The sequence below is a fragment of the Mycteria americana genome, chromosome 3 (genome assembly GCF_035582795.1).
Source record: "Mycteria americana isolate JAX WOST 10 ecotype Jacksonville Zoo and Gardens chromosome 3, USCA_MyAme_1.0, whole genome shotgun sequence".
NCBI classification, from domain to species: domain Eukaryota; kingdom Metazoa; phylum Chordata; class Aves; order Ciconiiformes; family Ciconiidae; genus Mycteria; species Mycteria americana.
The window spans coordinates 121,926,501-121,947,408 of NC_134367.1; the positions used below are offsets into that span (position 1 = coordinate 121,926,501).

At 43.6% G+C, this 20,908-nt stretch overlaps 1 protein-coding gene across 1 annotated transcript in view; it reads left to right on the forward strand.

Annotated features, from left to right (window-relative positions):
• The window catches only part of SLC1A4 (solute carrier family 1 member 4), a 34,647-nt gene extending 15,439 nt beyond the window's left edge, over positions 1-19,208 (forward strand). Inside the window, exons 4-8 of the mRNA XM_075496849.1 lie at positions 6,051-6,217; positions 9,720-9,953; positions 11,043-11,237; positions 12,591-12,725; positions 15,187-19,208. Of these exons, the coding sequence (XP_075352964.1) occupies positions 6,051-6,217; positions 9,720-9,953; positions 11,043-11,237; positions 12,591-12,725; positions 15,187-15,421 (966 nt within the window). The 3' untranslated portion in view covers positions 15,422-19,208. The remainder of the gene's footprint in view (positions 1-6,050; positions 6,218-9,719; positions 9,954-11,042; positions 11,238-12,590; positions 12,726-15,186) is intronic.
• Positions 19,209-20,908: the final 1,700 nt, after the last annotated feature.

Below are 20,908 nucleotides of genomic sequence, written 5' to 3' on the forward strand. Positions count from 1 at the left end.
CCAAATAACTTTCTGTAGACTTGGAATTAAATAGCAATCACGCTGGCTGAATATGTCCCTTAAACCTTACTCTTCATTCACAGTTTGGAGAGAATGAGCTTTTTTCCACTACCCGAGGCTCTTCAAAAAAAAAAAAGAGGTTAGTTGCCATGCTGCTGAAATTTTGTTTGAAGCAGTAACAAGTGGACTGAAGGAGTAAAAATTATAGACAGAACATTACAAATAGGCTGCTATTGCAATGGTGTCAAAAAGGAAACTAATTTGCAGGTGTAGCTGAGGTAGAGAGTGTTATCTTCCATATGTAGCTCGTAGGACTTCCAGAGATGCTCTATATCCCGTTGAGTGGCATCTCTCCTGCAGCACAGGGCTATCAAACATCTTTATTATTGGCCAGAGCCAACATATTGCAGGTCCAGCAATAATTACCATTGTCTTACAGGCAGCATGCTATGAAACAGACCCAGTATCCCAGCCTGCAATGTGTCACGTCACTCCAAATCAAGTATCTCATGTGCTTTCTTGGGATTTTGGGGAGACAGGTCTGAGACTGGAAATCACTTTAAGGGTTATTTTCTATTTCTCAGGCTTGTTCTGACTATGAGATAAGTATTGGATGTTGGGTTACTATATTTTTAATGTGATTTGAATGCCCCTAGGGCAAGAGACTTGTAATGTTTGTATTTGTCATGGAAGGCCTCAGCTGGGGCTTGCCCACCAGTTTGTAAAACCATCGAGGAACAAGCAGTTTATGCTTATCCAGAGGGACTCTGAAACATATCCCTGAGCACAGGAAGTACTGGCCTCATTACCTTCTCCTCGCCACGCATGGTGCATGAACAGTTGATGTAGAACAGTATGTTTCTGAACTCTGCTTTCGGCTGATGGGCTGAACTTTCACCAGCCCTGGAGGCAGGGTGACAGGTGACTTCAATGGCACAAGAACTGAGCAGGGGAAAAGTCACCCCTTGCCTAGAAGCCTGCTATCATACGGTGAGCGGTTTCACTGGGGAAGAAGGCAGCCCTATCTGCCCGGGCTCTGCCCGTGCTTGTAAGATTGCATTAGCCCAGATCTGCACTCACCTCATCTGACATGGATGCGCAACAATGACTGCAGAAGGGCCATGGGAATCCAAAAGAGCACTTTCTCTTATGCCATTATATCCTCAGGCAGTACATGCCTGTGCAGCCTCGTGCTGCTAAAAACCAAGTTCAATATGAAAGGCTGTAACAGTGTGCACTTAGATATATGTGTTTGCTTACAGAGTGTGGAGTTATTCTTCATTTAAGCAGGGGTAAATTAAAGGTGAATAAGACTCTTCTTATTCATCTTCAGTGTCAAGTTTGATAGGGGCTCCTTGGCAACCAAGCATGGGTCAGGGCCAGCCATATCCATTGGACATGGGCTTGGCTGTCAAGTACTTTTTTAATGCTTGCTCAAAGCCATCACTCTTCCTCAAGAGATAAGAATGCATCTTTTGGCAATGTAAAATGTGAGATTCTTTTTCAGTTTTCTTCTTTCCTTTTCCCCCTTGTCAGAGTCCTGTTTGATGCAATATCAGAAAAAATATTCTGAATTTGTCACCAGTGCCTGTTTTTGCCAGCAGTTATGATGTAAAGGTTATTTCTGCTATTACTTTTCCAAAACTTTCCTTCAGTTCTTGGAGCGAAAACAGAGCTGAGCTTCTTTAATTCCAGAAGATGCCCTACTGTCTCTAGGGAAGAGCGGACCAAATAAAAAGAAAGCATCATCTCAGTTTTGTTAGCTCAGTTTCAGTACTGGTCTGACCATATTATTTATGGATAGGTGAGGATTAAGTTTGGAAAGGAAGAGCATGATTTTTGGATAACTCATAGTATAAATATAGTGATAGAAGTTGGGTTCCAGGGAAACAAGATGATATTCCTATCTAATGTTTTCTTTCATCAGCAGAATATTTGATTGAAGAGGAGAAATGTTTTCTTTCTACTTTGCATATGAATAGTGTAGAGCAAAATTTTCCATTTATTATATTTCCCCCACACACACACACTGGTTAATAGGCCCTGTCGTCTTTTGCTGATGATATGAATAGTGGGGCACGTAAATGTCTGCTCAGCCGCGTTGTTTTTGTTGTTTCACATGCTCCCCTCATGTTTACCTAGCTTTTATGGCTACATCCTCTCTGTCTCTTCGGCAGCAAGACTTCCTGGGGCATGGACTATCTCGGTTCCCCATCTGCAGCACAGGGAGGCTGTGGAGTTCCTCTTGTGGCAGCAGTAAAAATACACAAACTGGTGATTGCTCTTCTTCCTCACATCACATGGCTGCATTTTCTTTTCAGCCACCTACTACTGGGACAGCTCAATGTCAGCAGTTGTTTCCTTGATAAGCATTTTGTTTCAAGAGCTAAAAAACAATAGGATCTTCAGAGAGATTCAAGGACCAGAAGAGCTCCATGAATCTTCCTACCAGAACACATAATTTCCAGCAAACAATAACGCGTCCCATAGTTTATCCAGGAACAAAGCTCTCATTAAAGCTGTTTTTGTTTGGTGTCCACAACACTGCTTGGTTTGGCAGCTCCTTTGGGGTGATGCACTCTTCTGTTAGAGTACAAAAAGGCTGTTCAGCATCTGCCAGTTTTAGAGGCTGGGATTGAGAGGATCTTCCGCTGAGGATTTACTGCTGGACTCTTTCCATATTGTGCTGCAAGGAGGTGAAATTCCCTGAATGCTGCAGATTGTCCCCTTGATTTGCAGGGAGCAATTTCCTGCAGTATGTTACTACTCCATGCAAATGATGCACCTTCTGCCTACATCTGCAGTGATGGGAGGTGATGGTGAATGTTGTGTGTTGGAAAGAAATTGGCTCAAGAGGGAGAAAAGGAGAGCACGACCTGAAAGGGATGGCAGGATGACAGTGAACAGAGGAAACAGCTAAGAAGTTTTTACTGGCTATACAGAGTCCTCCCTCCAGTTACCATTAATTCAGGGGTCCCCAGATCACAAGAGCTAGGCTTGAAGGACTAGTAAGTGTGAGCACTTGAACAGCAGCAGCAGTGATCGCAATGCTGGGAGCGAGCTGGAGAGAGACATCTCCGCAGGTGAAAGAAGACTAAACTCCATGTATTGTCATTCTGGAGAGGTATAGGGCAGTTCGAGGAGAATTGGCCAATTTATGCACAGTAGGCAAGGTGAGAAGCCACCTGTGTCCTGGCTGTAGCTAACTGGAGACGCTACTATCTCTTGCCCTCCTCTAGCTTCCCAAGAACAAAATTTGGCAAGCCTTTGGCACCCATGGCTCTGAAGAAGGTGGAGCAGCTGATGCTTGTGGGGACTGTGAATGACCTAGAAGAGCTTTGGACTTCTCTGGTCAGGGAAGTGACCTTCCAAATTAAGAACTAGGAGCTCTGGCCCTGGTTCTCCTGTGTGCCTCCCAAGCTCTGTCCTGCTCTCGGACCCTGTGTGCCTTATACAGCTTGTGGGAAGCTGAGTAATCCTCTTGCAGATTCAGTACACTTCTGCCTCATTCCTGAGACTAGATCTTTGAGAAGCCCAAACAGTAGCGGGCTGCTGGGCTTCAGGCTCACACCGCTGCATTTAATGAGTTGAGAAGTAAATCTCCTGTAGAAGGAGTTTAAAGGGTGGAGGTGCTTTGCAAAACATCAGTATAAAGTAGTATAATGAAATTCCCTTCCAGTAACATCCAGGCCAGGATGCTGGGCACTTTCAGCACCTTGAAACACTGAATTTCTGTTCCATAGCAAAGTTTGATATGTATTTTTTTCTGAATGAGAATCAAAACAAGAGAGCATTCAATGTTTTTAGGATATTTTTTTTTGTGGAAAAAGTTTGAGTCCATTATGGTAAAATTCTGTTCCAAGCTGAACTTTTCATATTAGCCTTGTATCAAATGAACCCGATATAAGATGTTTTGTTATAAAATAAAAAGTTGGGAAAAAAGAAACCACCAACAAAGTGAAAAGTTGTGTCAAAAGAAAAAGTGTTGCATTCATTCCATGTGAATAAAGTAAGAGGTTTTTTTGGTGTAAAAATGTTCACATTTTGCCCAAAGTGACATTTCCCAGAGAAAGCTTTGGTTTTGATGAAATGACATGGCAGTGTTATTTTACTACACATTTACTTTCTTCCTGCTAATGAATTAGTCATAGAATTTGAGACCTGTACATCGATTTGTACATTGTTACTGATAAATTGTCACTGAAATTTTGTTAGATTCTCTTCAGCCTTATGGTAAACCTTATCTCCTACCCTAGAGTTGTGTTTTACCAACAGAAGTGAAAAATAGAAAAATGTGTGCATGCCATGTACACAGACAGTTTATTCAATTAATAGGAGGGTGTCATTTTTTTTGTCTAACTTTTCTAACCACAGAAGAGTTTAGGGCTTTCAGGCACACAAAACAGAATATAGACAAAACTATCCAGACAGAAAAGTGTTACTGTGTGTGGAGAAAACAGCACATTGCTTCAGACATCTCTGGAGATACACTGCACCCCATTCTTAATATCCTGTCCATGTTTTCAATTCTTTCAATCGGAAATCAAACAAATACTGACAACTTAGCCCTGAACAAGCAACTACCATAAAAAATTGCAGATCCTTTATCTAATTATTTTGTAGCTAGCAAATAAAAAAGCCAGAACCTTCATTGTTTGTAAACACTTTTGTTAACAGCAGTTTAGCCTTCATGCTTTTTTGTATAATTTATGTTTTATCCCCTTCCATGCAGTGCTTTGTTTCCACCTGCCACTAAGAGACAGTCCAGTTCAGCAGGATGCTTCCAGCAAAAATATCATCTCAAGCAGGCTGGTTTTATCGATTTAGCAGATCAGTATCGCGAGTTCTTTAGTCAATATTAATTTCAAGCTTTTAGCTCAGAATATATTTTTCTTTCCTAGTGTTGAGCTAGTGTCTATTTAAACTAGTCAGAAGGCCAAAACTTGTACACAAACCTAATCTGTTTTAGAAGCCCTTTCAAATAAAACAACAATTTGACATGTTGAGCTTTTACTGCTAAGTTGGGGGGGGGGAACCTAGTTTGTCAAAACAGTTATATTTTTACATAGCCACAAGAACACTCATTCAGTTTGTATGATACTACATTGCCAAACAAGCTCCAGGTCTCTTTGAGAAACAAACTGTGAAGGACCAGCAGGGCAGACTTGTGAGTAGACCAGTTTTTGTCAACAGGTGGATCCTGTTTTTATCCTCTTACTTTTACCATGCAGCCACATGATTTCTGAGAAGGGGAACAGGTATTTCTTGTTCTCTCTGTATCTCCCATGGCTGATGTGGACAGCTGAGTGAGTAGGTTTCCATGGTTTGCCACCTTTCTCTGCCCCCCCCCCCCCCTTCTGCTTCATAACGTTGGTTGTTTTCTCTTGGTTTTCACCTTGGTATAAATACTGCGCTAAAGTGATGGAGCTGGCAGCTTCTGAGAGCAGATTGCCATCAGAGGTGTTAGGAAATAAAGAGCATGTTTGGGGCCAGACTGTTGCAAGCCTCTTGCAGGTATGGTTCCTTTAGGCGGTAGAATATCATAGTGCCAACAGTGAATGATGCTTGGTGGAATAAGCAGAGCTCAGAAGTCAATATCGCCAGTATCTGCCATTTATACCTGTGGTCTCTCCCACACCCATCTTCCCTCACAGGGAAACACGGAGGAAAGTTTCAGTCTTTTAACCGCACATGTGCGATTGTGCCCATGCTGTTTCGCATCTACAGTGGAGCTTGTCCTAAGTAAACCTGGGAGGTTTCCTGTTCAGGTCACTGAGAGCACATGTGTTGTATTGAAGGGCATGAGGGGAGGTAGTGGCCGGCCCTTTCCTTCTCCAGTGAATCCATGCCAGCTCATAACTAGTGAGGTTTGTATCTGGACTGCGTCCAGTTGTTGTTTGGTTTCCTTCAACAAAATAGGTTCTTCCTTCCCAAAATAGGTTCTGTTTGTTGATTTCAGATCAATCGGGCAGCAACAAAATGAGGTGACCCTTTTATTGGGTTTTGTGCTGGTCTTGCATCTAACAAGCTGCCTTTTTTTGCCTCTACAGATCCCTGTCGGTACTGAGATTGAAGGGATGAATATCCTGGGACTGGTGCTGTTTGCTCTGGTTTTAGGAGTGGCGCTGAAAAAGCTTGGCCAGGAAGGGGAAGATCTGATTCGCTTCTTTAATTCATTCAATGAGGCAACTATGGTCTTGGTTTCCTGGATTATGTGGTAAGTGTGTGGCTGCAGATACATCTGCAGTACAATGTTATGCTCAGTTCAGGAATCTCACCGTTTATCCATCTCTCCAGCTTTTTCCTACCAGATCCCTCATCACAGCAAAAGTGAATGCCATGGTGTCACACGATGGGGTCTTTTCTTCTTGCTTGTGCGCTGTAATTAGGCAGTCACGCATAGCTTAAGGTATCAGTCTGGAACACTTCATAGGGTTGCTTAAAAATCCTTTCCAGGACTCCTTTTCGATTAATTAGCAGAAAGAAGGCTTTCTATTTCAAAGCAGCGTAAGGCCATGGCTAGCTGCCATCATGTGCCTAAAGGCACTGGCCTTGAATGAATAAAGGAGATGTGAGCAAGTGAGGAGTATGGTCATGTGAAGGCCAGGGATGTTTGTGCTTGGAGGGCACTTGCAAATACAGTGCGTAACTAAAATCATACTCGTAGCTTCATGCCTTGATTTTTCTGTTGGTCAAACGGTTACTTGTGCTGACCTGAAAGATATCCGAGGAGACCAGAAGATAGCCCACTCACTGATATTGATTTGAGAGAAACCATGTTGAGCGCATGAATACAGAGTTCCATCTGTCCACTTTCATCAAAGGGTGATGGAGAACCTACGTCCCTTTGTATAGAAGGGAGGAACAGTATCCAGGACTATGCTTTCCATCCTACTGAAACAGTAGTGCTGGCTATTGAGTGTTTTGTTATTGTTATCAGCAGAGCCTGAGTGGATCTTTAAATCTCTGTTCGTCTTCTAAGATCTCTTTCATTTTCTTGGGTGAAGCAGGAACTAATGTTACCAGCAGAGCTATCAACTGTTTGTTTCTTGTTTGTGCTTGCTTCTCCAGAGATGCTTCTCTCTTCCATTTCACACCCTGAGAATAGGTATTTCCTAAGCTTGATTGTTTATTTGGTCTCCTGCCTATTAATGAGCAAATACATTATTTCACTTACTTCTCTGGAGTCCAGACATGTTTATGGGGTGACTGTTGCTCTGACTGATCTCACAAAACTTTTGGCATCAAAAAAAGTCTGTATGTTAGGAACTGAAGCGCACTGAACTTTCTCACTAGGCAAGAGACCAGCATTGGAGGAGGCAGGCACCTCTAGAGAGCGGTTCAGGCCACCTAAGCTGGGGTAGGACCAGCCTGCTGACCGGGTTTTCTGTCAGGTAGGAGGAATCTGGGCCTCAGAGCAGTATCATGGCTGTTCTTGTGCAGCTAAATGGGTCTAGGCTGCTCCTGTGAAATCAACAGTACTAATACCTCACATGCAAAAATAAAAATATTCATAAAGACAGCTAGCTAACAAATTAACAGTGGGACATGTCTCACTCCCTTTCCAAAGCTGTTGGAAAAGCTATAAGCTTACCTTAGCAGAAGTATTTTTTCTCCCTTCATTCTGCATTTTTCATTCCTACTATTTTCCTCCCTCTAAGAAGCAGAAAGGTTTTAACAAAACACCTGATTTTACACAGGCAGATCTCTGTGTTAGTTGCTGTCATAAGGGATTGAAAAATTCAAAGTCTCAAAGCAGCTTAAGTCCGTTACTCTTGAGTGTAATTCCTTGGACACTGAGTACTGATAAGAGGCAGTGTATTCTTGTATTCAGCTGATTACAGTGCTAACACTTTGAGCCAATCAGTTGGTATATAATCCTTTACTTTGTGGATTATCAGGACCACAGCTGACTCTTAACACTGCAGTGCACCGTAGCCCTTACTTGTTCTCTTTCCTTCCTTAGCTCTTGTGTCATCCTGGTATTTATTCAAAATCTGTCAAGCTGCATATACTTCCCAAAGGATACTTTGGAATGGGTGGAATCATACTACCAAGAGAAAAGGCAGCTTGAGCTCGTATCTAGTCCCATTCAACAGCTGCTCTCGTGTTTAGCAGCACTTTGGTCTCAACTTTCAGTTCCTTCCTCTCCAGCCTCCCTCTTTAAGGGGAGGGATCCAGTCTCAGCTCTGTATCCAGTGTTCATGTTTGCAGAGCTTGTGGAGGACTGGGGCTCAGCTAGATCTGGCTAATGCGGGTGCTCAGAAACGTGGTTCAAAGGCAGCGTGTCACAGAATTGGCAGAAGCTAAGTGAGGAAGGTTCAACAGGCCCCCGCTAGAGATTTGGCCAAGGGACGACAGAGAGAGGATGCTCACATTGATCTGGGACATAGGGAGGTGCTCTCTGCACAGAACAGAGGAGCTGCAGAACCACTGAGGGAGAGGCAGGCTCGGAAGAAGTGAGTCATCTGGGCAACCTTAAGGCTTGCCCAGCTTTCCAAACTTTTGCATGCTTAACCAAACCTTCTGAAGTTTGTCCTGACTCCACAGATCAGCTTTTCTGAACATGGGTGTTGGATTGGAGGGTAGAGTGAAAGAAAAAATGTTCTTTATTCCTAAGATGTGCAGGCAGATCTTTTGTAGTCACATGTGTGCCTAGGGCAGGGTTTTGGAGAGCTGGGTGATCTTTTAGTATTTCTTAATCTTAGAAGCAGAAATGGATGGAGCATGTACAGCATCAGCAGAGGTACTCAGACAAGATATCCAAAGTAGAGCTTCAGAGGAACTGATCTTGGGCCTGAAGTGATTCCTGCAGTTCATTTAGTAGCTGTTGTGCTGTGGGTGCAAAGGCAATTCTGTCTTTTCAGGGCAGTTCCCACCTGCGCTACTGGGACCAGAGGCGTGGCTGTGGCCTGCAGGTGGCCCTTCTCCTGGAGCAGCTCCAAATGTTCCTGACAAAGGAAACCTCAAACAAATGCTGACGTGCTAAGACGTGGCATGTTTCTAGATAGGAGGCATGGGAATGTACGTGTACGTGGCTGTTGGCTTGAGGGAAGCTCTGGAAGCCTGATCATTTAACTTAGTCTTTTGTAGGCAAATAGCAGAGTTAACTGCTATCTTTGGCATGTGCATCAGCAGCCTTTGACTAAGCTCTCTGGTATGGGCATAGCTTTTTCTTTCCTAGACTGAATATGTTGGCATCCAGTATGTCTACCATTTCAATGACCTAACTTCATAGTTCTGCTGGTAGTCACCACGTGTATAAGATCCTACTCTTCCACTCCTTTCCCTGCTCCAGCGACATGTGATACTGCTCCTTTTTCTTTCCTACCATCTGCCGTCCCTTCAGCAGTGACTTTAGCTTTAGGTCTTTGCCTGCCTTCCTCCCCGATGGACTAAAACTCCACACCAGTGTCTTGTCCTGATAGCTTCTGCCAGCGTTTCTGCTTCCCGCTTGGCTTCCCTTCGGCACTCTCTAGCTGTGTCTTTGAAGGCCTAGGTGAACAGAGCTTTTTCAGTTTGACTGCTTGCCTTCCACCAAGCAAGAGGGTTAGAGAGGCCTTTCAGATTTGCTTAACCTGAATGTGTGGTGAATAAGGTGCTGCCCTTCAGTAGCAGCAGCATATTCTTTACAAGAATGTTATCTCCAGGGTGGAAAATGGCATATTTTTCAAGGCTTTTTGTTTTTACTTAATGACAGGCAATATTTCTTTACACAGGTATGTACCTATTGGCATTATGTTCCTTGTTGGGAGCAAGATAGTGGAAATGGAAGATATTGTGCTTCTGGTGACCAGTCTGGGAAAATACATCTTCGCCTCTATTCTGGGCCACTTCATCCATGGAGGAATCATTCTGCCACTTATTTATTTTGCATCCACACGTCAAAATCCATATCGTTTTCTCTTAGGACTTATCACACCACTTGCCACTGCTTTTGCCACTTCCTCCAGGTGGGTTTCTGTGCTTCTTTTGGGATTATAGCCTGGTTATATTTGTCACTGTAAACTGGTTATATCCCAACACCAAACTGTTGAGTTTTAGGTGTGAATATTGTTCCTGAGGTTGCAAAAAGAGACTTGCGAGCATAGAGAGTCTCACTGCTGTCAGCAGCCTGCCACACAGCACATGCTGATAATTAGCTGTTGAAAACAATTTCTCAAAATATTGGGACTGTAGCATGATGCTGAGTTGGAAATTTTTTGGGGAAAAGGTGAAAGTATTGGCCTTAAAAAGATCCTGCCAGCTGTCCTTTCAATTTTAAGTAAAGTGAGGGTCCGTAGTGAGGGACTTTGTACTGAGAAGTTTAGTTCTCCAAGTTCAGAAGGATTTGGAACAAGTTTAGACTAATTTTGCAGAAGCAAAGCACACTTATTAGCTAGTGTAAAGGGGCTTAACATTATTGATTTCAAAGATCTGGCCTGATCAGCTTTTATTTGTCATAACCAAACTATCAAGCATGTCATTTACTCTTTTCTCAAGGGGCAAACACCTGATCAAATATCATAACTATAGAAAATCATTTCAGGTCATCTCCTAAAGTAGATGCATGTCTGCCACAGGAGCTGAAGTACATCAAGTAGGAGAGGGTTTATGAATAAAACCATGTAATTTTTAATGCAAGAAATAAATCCCACAGTGTTTTTTTTTTTAATTATTATTTTTCTGTTCTTTTGAGAAGGTACTACATTAACAGAGATTGCTGTTGCATCTGTTGTGTTTATATTGACATCTATTGGTGTATTTTTGTGGTTTGAGACTTGATCATTCCACAGCCCTGTTAGGCTGCATACTGTGTCAAGTCATGAGTTCTTGCTATTTCTGGACAGAAGCAGATAATTAAATACTGCTGCTCAAGACCAACAAGGTAGCAAGGAGGGTCCTTCAGTGCTATCATGACAGAGAGGGACTGTAAAATGGCATTGTTGTCTTGACAGTCCTGTCTGCAGCATGTTGGAAGCATGAAAGCCATGAGACATTAACTTTCCATTCAGTGCACCCTGATGCTTTGTGTTTGATTTTTCCCTGTTCTCTGTTTCTAGCTCAGCCACTCTCCCGTCGATGATCAAGTGTATTGAGGAGAACAATGGAGTCGACAAGAGGATCAGCAGGTTTATCCTTCCTATCGGGGCCACTGTAAACATGGATGGAGCTGCTATTTTTCAGTGCATGGCAGCTGTGTTTATTGCTCAGCTGAACAATATCGACCTCAACCCTGGGCAAATCTTCACAATTCTGTAAGTTGCTTGCTATTGCAACCACATACTTCTGGCCCCCAGACACATTCAAGCCTGTGGTCTCTCTGTAAATAGCTAGCAGTTTGCATTCCACATCTCTGACCTAAAGCTTGCAAACTGCTATGAAACATAATTATAGAGTGATTAAAGGATGGAGTCTTTCAAGCTTTATAAGATTTGCCAGAATCTCGGTTTAATAAAAGGTGGAACCTGGGAGGGGTAATTGAACTCTGAAACAGACTTTGAGCTGTTTAAAGCTGTTTCTCACACGAAATTCTTCTCCTTCCTTAAGCATCTCACTCCCCCACCCTCCACTCACCATTAAGCTGGGTAATTGAGGCATGCTGCTCTACCCAGAAAGCTACCCACTCCTGATTCCCCCTCTGGATGTCTTAGAAAATCTTCCTGCCAGTTCTTCAGTTCCTTATGTATCAATTTCATACTAAAAACTCTGCTCCTGCTTACCTCTGCCCTTCCTACCATCACATCGCTGGCTACCCACATCCCATATCCCATGAAGTGTCATTCTTTTCATTTCCCTCCTCAAAATCCCTTAAGTGAGGATCCTACAAGGAGTTCTAGCCCCTCGCTGTGCCAACAAGCCACACCTGTATCCACCAGATGCCTCCTAGGGCTGGTTCCTGGCATTTTTGTACCCTCCCTGCCCAGGTTTTATTTCCTTCCTTATTGACTTTCCCATATATCATTTGTCTATTTAAGGCAGGGCTGGGGCATTATTTTATTTCCGGATGGCCAAATTAGACTTTCAGGTACTCTTAGCGAATCAGCTGTTAACAGAGGCCTGAGGATTATGCAGTGATAGCCCAAGGAAAACTCAGCTGTAGACATCTGCACACAAAAAGGTGTGTGGTCCATGTCTACAGCACATGCACCGCAGGTTTCCAGCTCCTGATATAAGGTCTGTGTTTGAATGCAAACGAGACACAGAGAAGTGACAATACCCTGCATGGCAGGGTTTACCTTTATAGATTTGGGGCCAGGAGATTTAAGGTACTCAGCATATTTGAACTGATACGTGACTTTGAAATGGATATATTCGTAAGGCAGCAGGATATAGTTGTGTTGATTGGTTTTTTTTCTGAAAAGGCAATCATGGTATTAAATGCAGAGCCATTGCCGTGGTAGCTGCTGTGGATGCCTGCTGAGCAACTGTGCTCTGTACGCATTACTTTGCATCAGCAGGCAGGAAAGGGCCTGGGAAGCAAATGATCTGTGTGTCCCATGCTGTAGAGTTTGTTTACAATTCCCATAGTGGGGAAATGTGTGTGACGTAAGTGTAGAAGAGGAGTGCTGCAGAGCTTCTGCTAACCGGGTACGCAAATTGATTTGCAGTGTGACAGCTACCGCATCCAGCGTGGGTGCAGCCGGGGTCCCAGCCGGAGGAGTCCTTACCATCGCTATCATCTTGGAGGCCATTGGACTTCCGACCAACGACCTCTCCTTGATATTAGCAGTGGACTGGATTGTGTAAGTACTTTAGGCCACATGTATCTGCAGTTGCATGACATGTAGCATGTTCAGCTGGAAACATGGGGCAAGGTAGTCAAAATAGCACAGTATAAAATAAAACCCTACAAGATATGGCTGCCCACAGGACAGGTAACTCTTGACAGATAGTGGAAAAGGTGGTCCATTCTCAGTTAAAGCTGTTAGTATGCTAAAATCCCTCTTCAGCTTCTTTACTCAGCCTTTATTGAAACCTATTTCTTCCTGGTTTCAGTTGCCTTTAGAAGGATTGTTAAAAGTTTGCTCAGAAGGTGTTGATACTGCTGGAAATGAGTAGGACACTAGGAGGGAAGGGGGAAAAAGGAAATTGAGTCTGAATAGTGGTGGAAGGCTTTCTTGGTCACATGTGGGAAGCAGTCCCCATCAGAAGCTGTTGTCAGCTATTGTTTCAACTATTTTTATAGCTCAAGACTGGTCAAAGCACCAACACAAGCATCACAGAGAGGTGCCATCCATTGGCAGGGCAGGGACACAGAGGGTTTGTGGCACTCATCACAGCTGTGGGCAGTGTCACGGCTGGAACACGCTGCTGGGAGTCACAAGTTTAGTACGCAGTATTACCACCTTTCCTTTCCATCTTCCTGGAAAGAGATAAGAGGTCCGAACTTTGCTCAGCTCCTTCTCTTCTCTCCAAGAGCCATTCCCCTCCCTGAAACATGAGAGATTATCTCCTTGCCCAGCTCTGTTTGGAAGAGCTCATCTCACCACTTAGCATAGTTATGTCCTTGTTAAGGCCTAAATTTACCTTCTGTACCATCTAAATTAGATTAAGGAAAGACTAGAAAATTTGTTTTGCTTAAGTATTGGGGACCCAGCCACAAGTGCATGATAAGTGTAAATGCCACATGCAGGTGATTTCTTACAGCTTAGATGAGCCCCGTGGAAAAGGGTGTCTCCGCTTTTCCTCAAACAAGCTTGGCTTGCTGCTGTTCTTCAAATACTAGAAAATCAAACTGGAAGGACTTCTCTGAGCCCTCATGAATTACAGCATGCTTAGAGGTTAAATGCTAGTGAAGTAAGCATGATCTGATAATTTAAAAGCATAATCTGCTTTCAAGCCATCTAGTTCAAGTTGGGTAGTGGGCTGAAATGACTGGTCAGTATGGGTCAAGCGATCTGAATTCTGTTGGGTTTTTTTCCCAGTCGGTGGGTTTCTGGGCAGTTCCTGGTTTAGGCTGTACATAATCCCTCTGCATTGCTTTTTGGAGACACCAGCCTCTCTGTATAGATGGTGTACTTCTACAGCAGATGTGGAAATTAGGATGCCTGAGGACACTCTTGAATTCCAGAGGCTGGGGAAGGCGGCAGCTGTATTACCTCCTTCCCTTCCGGCATCACACGTGTCTGTGGAGCACAATCATATTCCTACGGCTTCATTAGGGCCATCAAACTCTTTCTTGCTGTCACCTCTTGAGGATCAGCCACCTCCAAAGGACAAGAGAGACAGGCAAAGCAGTGGCTAGCTCTTCGTATCCTGTCTTCCTCAGGGATTACAGTAGTAGCTGTGCTTTCCACAAGCTGTACCCATAAGTGCCTGGAGGCAAGAGTGAAAAGCTCGCCCTTCCTTTCACTCCAGGCTGCCCTCAGCCTGTGTCGTGCTGGCTGCCTTCATTTCAAAATATGTAGCATCCCTCTGTGGTCAACAACGTTGTTCTAGTCGAGGAACTCAGCCTTGTGGTAACCAAAGGGGGAAGGAAGGGGGGAAGAGTCCCGTGTCTTGTTTTAATGCCAGCAGTTTAATTACCAGAGAGGACCACAGTTACAAGTTGAGCACATGCTGAAGTTAGGCTGCAGAATTACTAACAGAAGTTTCAAAAGGCATATGGAGAAATTGTTCTTCTTTATGACCCATAAACCTCCTCCGTTAGACCCTGGGACACATTAGTTTTGTGTTGTAGGACCAAAGATTAGGACAAGTGCTACTAGCAAGAAATCCAGAGAACACAGTCATTCTGCCTGCTTTTGGAAGGACCCCTTAAGTAGGTGTTTGGGTTAACGTACGAGTCTATAGTTTAAAAAGAGAGCTGGGTGCTCTGATTCACCTTCTGGATAAGCCCAAATTAGGTTCCTGCTCTGAACTTGCATTTGAAAAATGCTGGCCTGGGGAAGGGGAAGAGGAAGGAGCTGGGCTGGGAAAAGAAGCATGCCTGAGAAAGAGTAGTACCATTGCTGCAACCCATTGAGAGACCAGAACTAGTTGATAATAACAGTTGGGCTGACCTTAAACCAGCTCCAGTGCACATTTTTAATTCTGAAATGGTGATGATACTTCTGTGGAAGATACCTGTGGTATCAACATCTCCCTTGTCTAGTTCCACTGATGTTAGTGGATCAGCAGGGGTGAATCAGCTCCTCTTATTGTGTTGTAACTCTCTTAAGCTAAAAGCCTGCTGCATTGTTTTTTGTTTCTGATCTTAACTAGGGACCGAACCACCACAGTTGTGAATGTGGAAGGGGATGCCCTAGGAGCGGGCATCCTTAATTACCTGAATGAAAAAGAAAAGAAAGACAAAGAGCAGGAGCTAAAGGAAGTCAACGTAGAAGCAGTTGCTAACAGCAAGTCTGAAGGGGAAACATCGCCTTTGGTAACCCACAAAAACCAAGTCTCCAACACAACCAGTACAGCAGACCCTGAATCCAAGGAATCAGTATTGTGAACTAGAGGCCGTTCATCAACACACGTCCTAGAGGTGGACCAGGGACTTGTTAACGCACCTAGACATTTGCAGTGCTAACAAGGGCTGGATCGCTCTTGAAAGTTCTCGGTTCCAGTCTGTTTTGAAATACGCTGGCCTGGGGAAGGGGAGGGAGGTGGGGTGGGCAGAGAAGGAGTCTTGGGAAAGAACACTTGCTTTATAATAGTATTTTGATGATTCATATGTATACATGTATATGTGTTGCGTGTGCGCACACACATACATGTATGTGAAAACAATGCCATTGAGACTTCTGGTTTAACAAGACTTCTGTTAGTAAAGGCTCATATGGGTTGGAGATGGGGAAGTAGACAAACCCAGTATGTACTTATTGTAGGGAAAAATTAGTAAGCTTATTGTGCTGCTGTTTGAATGGAGATGCAGCCTAGAAACTCCAGAGTGGGTGAAAATATTGCTTAAATTTAGTTGCTGGCCTGGAAACACTTACTGACCATTACAGACACGATATGAAGCAAGATTTTTCTCCCACTCCCCTTCCTCTCCTGTTCTCCAATCCCTTAAAAACGTCAAATATATCCTGAAAACTAGCTTTTTCTTTTTTTTTGAATTTTTGTTTCATATCTGAATTAATAGCTTATAGCAATCCGACCCTTGTTCCATTCCCCCACTGCATTACAGCTCATAGCAGCTTTCCTGCCTTTTGGTGAGTAACTCTCAAACCTTGGGACCAAACATAGGAGATCTTCGTGCAGATCAAGGACTGGTTTTCTCCTTTCTTCTAACCAAGCTCTTAAGGAAGAAATCCAGAGGGAACACAAATTTTGTTAAAGTAATCCCTCTGGGGCTGAAAAAAATGTAGAGTCTGTTCCAGCATAAATATGTCTGAAAGAGGCTTGCCTGTGACAACATCAAGAAATCAAGAAGTTAGTTCCCTTCATGAAAACACGCATGCACCGTTGCTAGCACACCATGTCCTGCTCATGTTTATTTAATGGGTCAGTCCAAACAAGTTAAGTCATATCCCTCTTCCAGCAAAATTGAACAGGGGAGGAAAAAATCTGAACACACATCATGTGGGAACTGACGACAGGCAAGTCTGAGTGTTGGCTTGAAAGGGGAAGAGGTGAGTTTATAACCCTGTGTAGTTCAGTGGTCTCTGTGTGTTGGGACAGCTGCATACCTGTTCCTGCTAGGAGTTTGGTCCTGCTATAAATGTCCTTCTGGCAGCAGCTTACATTTAGTAATTCTGGGTGGTGCTGGGCCAGGGTAATGCTTAGCAGCAGATGGTAACCTTTGCTTGAGGCTGAGCCAAATGCTTCTGGATTCTGACTCCACCTTTTTTCCTTTACAACATACTGCCTGAATTTGTACCCCAAACCTGAACAAAGTCCGGCAAACTCATTGCAAAGATCCTGTTGATTTATCTTGGCTTTTTGGACAGCAAATAGTTACAAAATTATGGCTGTGCATATGCCAAGATTTGCCTGGACTTGTGACACTTTCCCTTGGCTACTTTAGCAAGATGATTGCATATGGTCAATCTCCACACTGTTAATTCAGCAATATATATTTACACTTAGCTTTGATATAAAGTAATGCTAAGTCTCCCTTTTTCTTTCTCCTCTCTTGCTTCAGAGGAAGCTATCTTGGAAATATATCCAGTTGCTGATGTTTATGTTCATGGCACTAGGAAGAGGCAGCTCCAATTTCATAGCAGCAGCAGCCTTCACTTGCAAATCATCCTTCCTTGTAAAGGGACGCAATGAATTTTGCAAAAAGACGCTCAGAATGAGATGTGGCTACCTCTGAGGGAAAACACAGTGAGTGCGTCATTACTGGCTTTTTAATCGTGTGCAGCAGGGCTATGCAAACAATCGAAGTAAGAAACGATTAGTCAGCCCACTGCAAGTGGAGTTTCTTTTTAACCAGTTTGTTTATAACCATGTCCACAAAATTTGGTCATTCCTTGGCTCATCTTCAAAATGGAAGGAGACAAACACAATTCTCTACGGACATCCTTTGCCCCAGTATTTATTATTTCATTTTTAGCAGATCAAGACCCACTGAAACTTTGCATTTCCTCCCATTAGAATCATCCCAACTCCTTTCAACTCAGGAAACGAAAAGTGCACTTTGTAGCTGACAATGAAAGTCAACAAATAAGAGGTGTTTTGAAAAATGTTGGAGGTTTGAAAAAATGGTTCTCAACAAAACCTTTTTTTTTTTTTTTTTTTTAAACAAGTCTAACTATGTCTTTGAAAAAGCTGAATACACCGGAACCCCAAATACTTTGATTTTAAACCAGTATATGGATGTCTCAAGGAAGCTGAAAATCATGACTGTTCCCTGTGGGCTGAGTACTGTAGTTGCATTTTATCCCCCATCAGACAATTACCCCCTCTGATGCTCTCCTTCACCATGACACATGCAGCTGGGATCAGGACATGAGCAGGCAGCACTGAAATGACAATTCCCATGAAGCATCACGACACTACTTTGGACTAGAACATTTCTCAATTTTTATTTTTTTCACCCCAAAACTGTTGTTGCCCACAGGTAAAAGTACTCACCTGGTTAAGTCCAAAGGCTGGTCTTCCTTGCAGGCAGCACCTTGCCATTGTTGTATTGATCTTTCTTCCCTGTGGTGCCACAGCTTGAATGTGCCTTGTCCTTGTGGCAGCTGCCATAGGCTGTGGCACATTCTTTCTGACAGTAAACCCCAGGAAATGGTAAATTAAAGCCAATACCTCAGAGTCTTCTTAGTATTTTCCAATAGCAATGCAGAAACTCAAACTCTTTGCTGAAGAATGCCTCTCCCAGTCCCCACTAGTGGATTGCCATGTTTTGCATCAATGTGAATGTCTAGTCCCATGTAAAGCTTGTTAGAGCAGTCAGATTTAAGGAGGTGAAATCATTCTCGTAGCAGGAATTTAACCAAGGAAATCTAACATTTCTTCTCCTGGAAACAGGTGCCATAGGGTTTATGTGAACCATGAGTATTCCGGTCTTAACCTGCCAGAAATCTGTAATCTTACAGAAGCTCTACTTTAGACTTACAAAGGTGCCAGTTCTTTTGTTGTTCATGCATAGCAAGAGGGATCCCAGAGTTTTACATGGAAGCAGGAATGCTGGGTAACTACTGCTTGTCAGAACATCTTCTTGGTCTTTTATGTATCATCTGTGTCAGAAATTACCTTTCTTGTTTTTCCGTGATGTTCCCATTCCTCACGGTGGCCATGCCGCATCTTCTAGGACTGTCCACCTGGCTTCAGATTTTTTTTTCTTGAGGTACAAATGTAAAAGATCCAATATTACACTCTCTTGGACTGTAAAAAATTTGGCACATTCCAACAACTGCTCTTGTAACAACGTGAATCCTGATCAAAAGCCTGATGAGACGACTTGCCATTTGCTTCAAGTGGTCAAGGTCTTCAGGTAAGGCCACTGGGAGACAAATGAAAGGGCTGTTGAAGGATGTGCATTTTAGGTGGTGTCCTTGACCTGCAGTGCAATGTGTTACACTGAGAGCTTCCTATTTCAGGTCCCCGTGCAGCCTCACTTCAAGAGGCTATGAGCTGAGAAGGTGCTCAGCAGCAGTGCAGGTGCAGCTGGTAGTACCTGCTCTGCTCTTACCCGGGCACACCATGAATCTGGTACTGGTGTGGTACTTAACTCCAATGTCTCTTGACCAGACATATGTTTATGTTCTCCCAACATGACTGTAAATTTGAAACCTTTAGTCAGTTGCTTTTTCTTTCAAGAGGAAATAAATTTCATGTAGAAAACAGTATTTTTCTTTTTGGTTTTAGTCTTTTTTTTTTTTGGAAGGTACAAAGCTTCTCCTTAGGAAAGCAGGCTACAGACAGCTCATGTCCTACCCTCTAGTACAGCTTTTTGGGAGAAAGATGGGAATATGGAAGAGTCTGCAAGCCTTTGGCTTATGCAGTCCCATTTTGTCTCTGATGCCATTTATTCTTCCAATTTTACCTTCTCTTTTTCAGTGAATTTTCTTTGACTGTTTTGGACCATCTTTTATTTCTCCTTCTCCAGGATTGGCTTTGCACTCCATGCTTTATCTGTCACTGCCTGATCTCATCCTGGAATGCCCTATGCTGTTTTTATGTATCGGTGACTCAGCTATAAATGGGAGAGTGGACAAAGTTTCGAGGGCTCCAGCTGGTCCTTGGGAAAGTAGTTTGCATTCTGCCTTGCTCCTGTCCTTAACTCACCAGAGGTTTGTGAGACTTAGTATTTTAAAGAGTTGCTCTGAGAGTGCGGAGCAGTATCTGTCTCTCATCCTGAGAAAGGTGCTTGTTCTGTGCTGTGAGATGTGGTTATGGATGCCTGAAAAGCTGTAATGAGCGATGGAGGGTGCCAGCATTTGGCTGCTATTAGGATATTTTGAGTAAAGACTCATTATTCCCAGGAACTGAGCTTTAGCTGAGTCTTGGCTGGTGTGTTGGTAATTGCACTACAAGATTCGGTAATTGCAAAGGACTTTAAACCCTTCTGGGGATGGCTTTTGCAATCAGGATGGCTTTTGTGTTGAAAACAGACTAGGGCAAACCCAGGGCTTCCCCTGCAGGGATGTGACAAACAGGACTGTGTCCTTCGGACATAACAGAAATGTGGAGCCAGCCAAAGTACCAAATCAGTTAGTGAAACAACCTCTGCTTTGTCTTTTCTGGGCAGCCCCGTTACTGCCTGAAGAGGCAATGCCCTGAGCTGGAGGTGGCGAGAGGTTGGGGGAACAGTATGAGGGGCAGGAAGGTTTCATATGTGCTTGCTCTGTTCCTGTACTCTTCCCTGGGCATTTGCTGCGGCCAGTGCCAGAGATGGACATGACCCAGTGTCACCACTTAGGCTCATTCTCCTGTGGTTCCTCCATGTTTTACAGCAGCGATAATGAAAACTGAGGCGTTTAGACAGTTCCACTTTCAGTCAAGTCAAAGGCCCTAGTATCTTTGTGACTGACCACCCTGCCATATGTTGTAGGTTATGTCCTCGAGCTTGCAGAAGGTACAAACCCACCACCTCTTTCTGCAAAGATTTTCAGTGTTGGTCAACAATCCAAGCTGAATCTTCACTCTGGTCCTCTGCTAGCACAGCACATTTCCGCAGCCACTGGAAAGCATCCTCCTGTTGGAAATCATCTTTTTTTTCCCCTGACCCTCCCACAGGCAATGAGCAATGGGCTTCAGGTAGAAAGTCAAAGGACCGAAAGACAAACTCTCACCAAAGGAAAAATGTCACATCTTCATTGATTTTTAGCTGGTCCATGGCAGTTCATAATCACTCGCAGACCTGCCTGTAATGACTGATCCTGTGACTGATGAACAGCACAGAATTAGGCAGGCCACATAGATCCTCTGCCTGTGCTTCTTTTTCTGTAAATTAAGTTTACAGATACTTACCTGTCTCTCACAAGCAATAGTGTGGATAGTAAGTCGCAGTGTTGGGAAAGCACTCTTAAAACACAGGCCACTA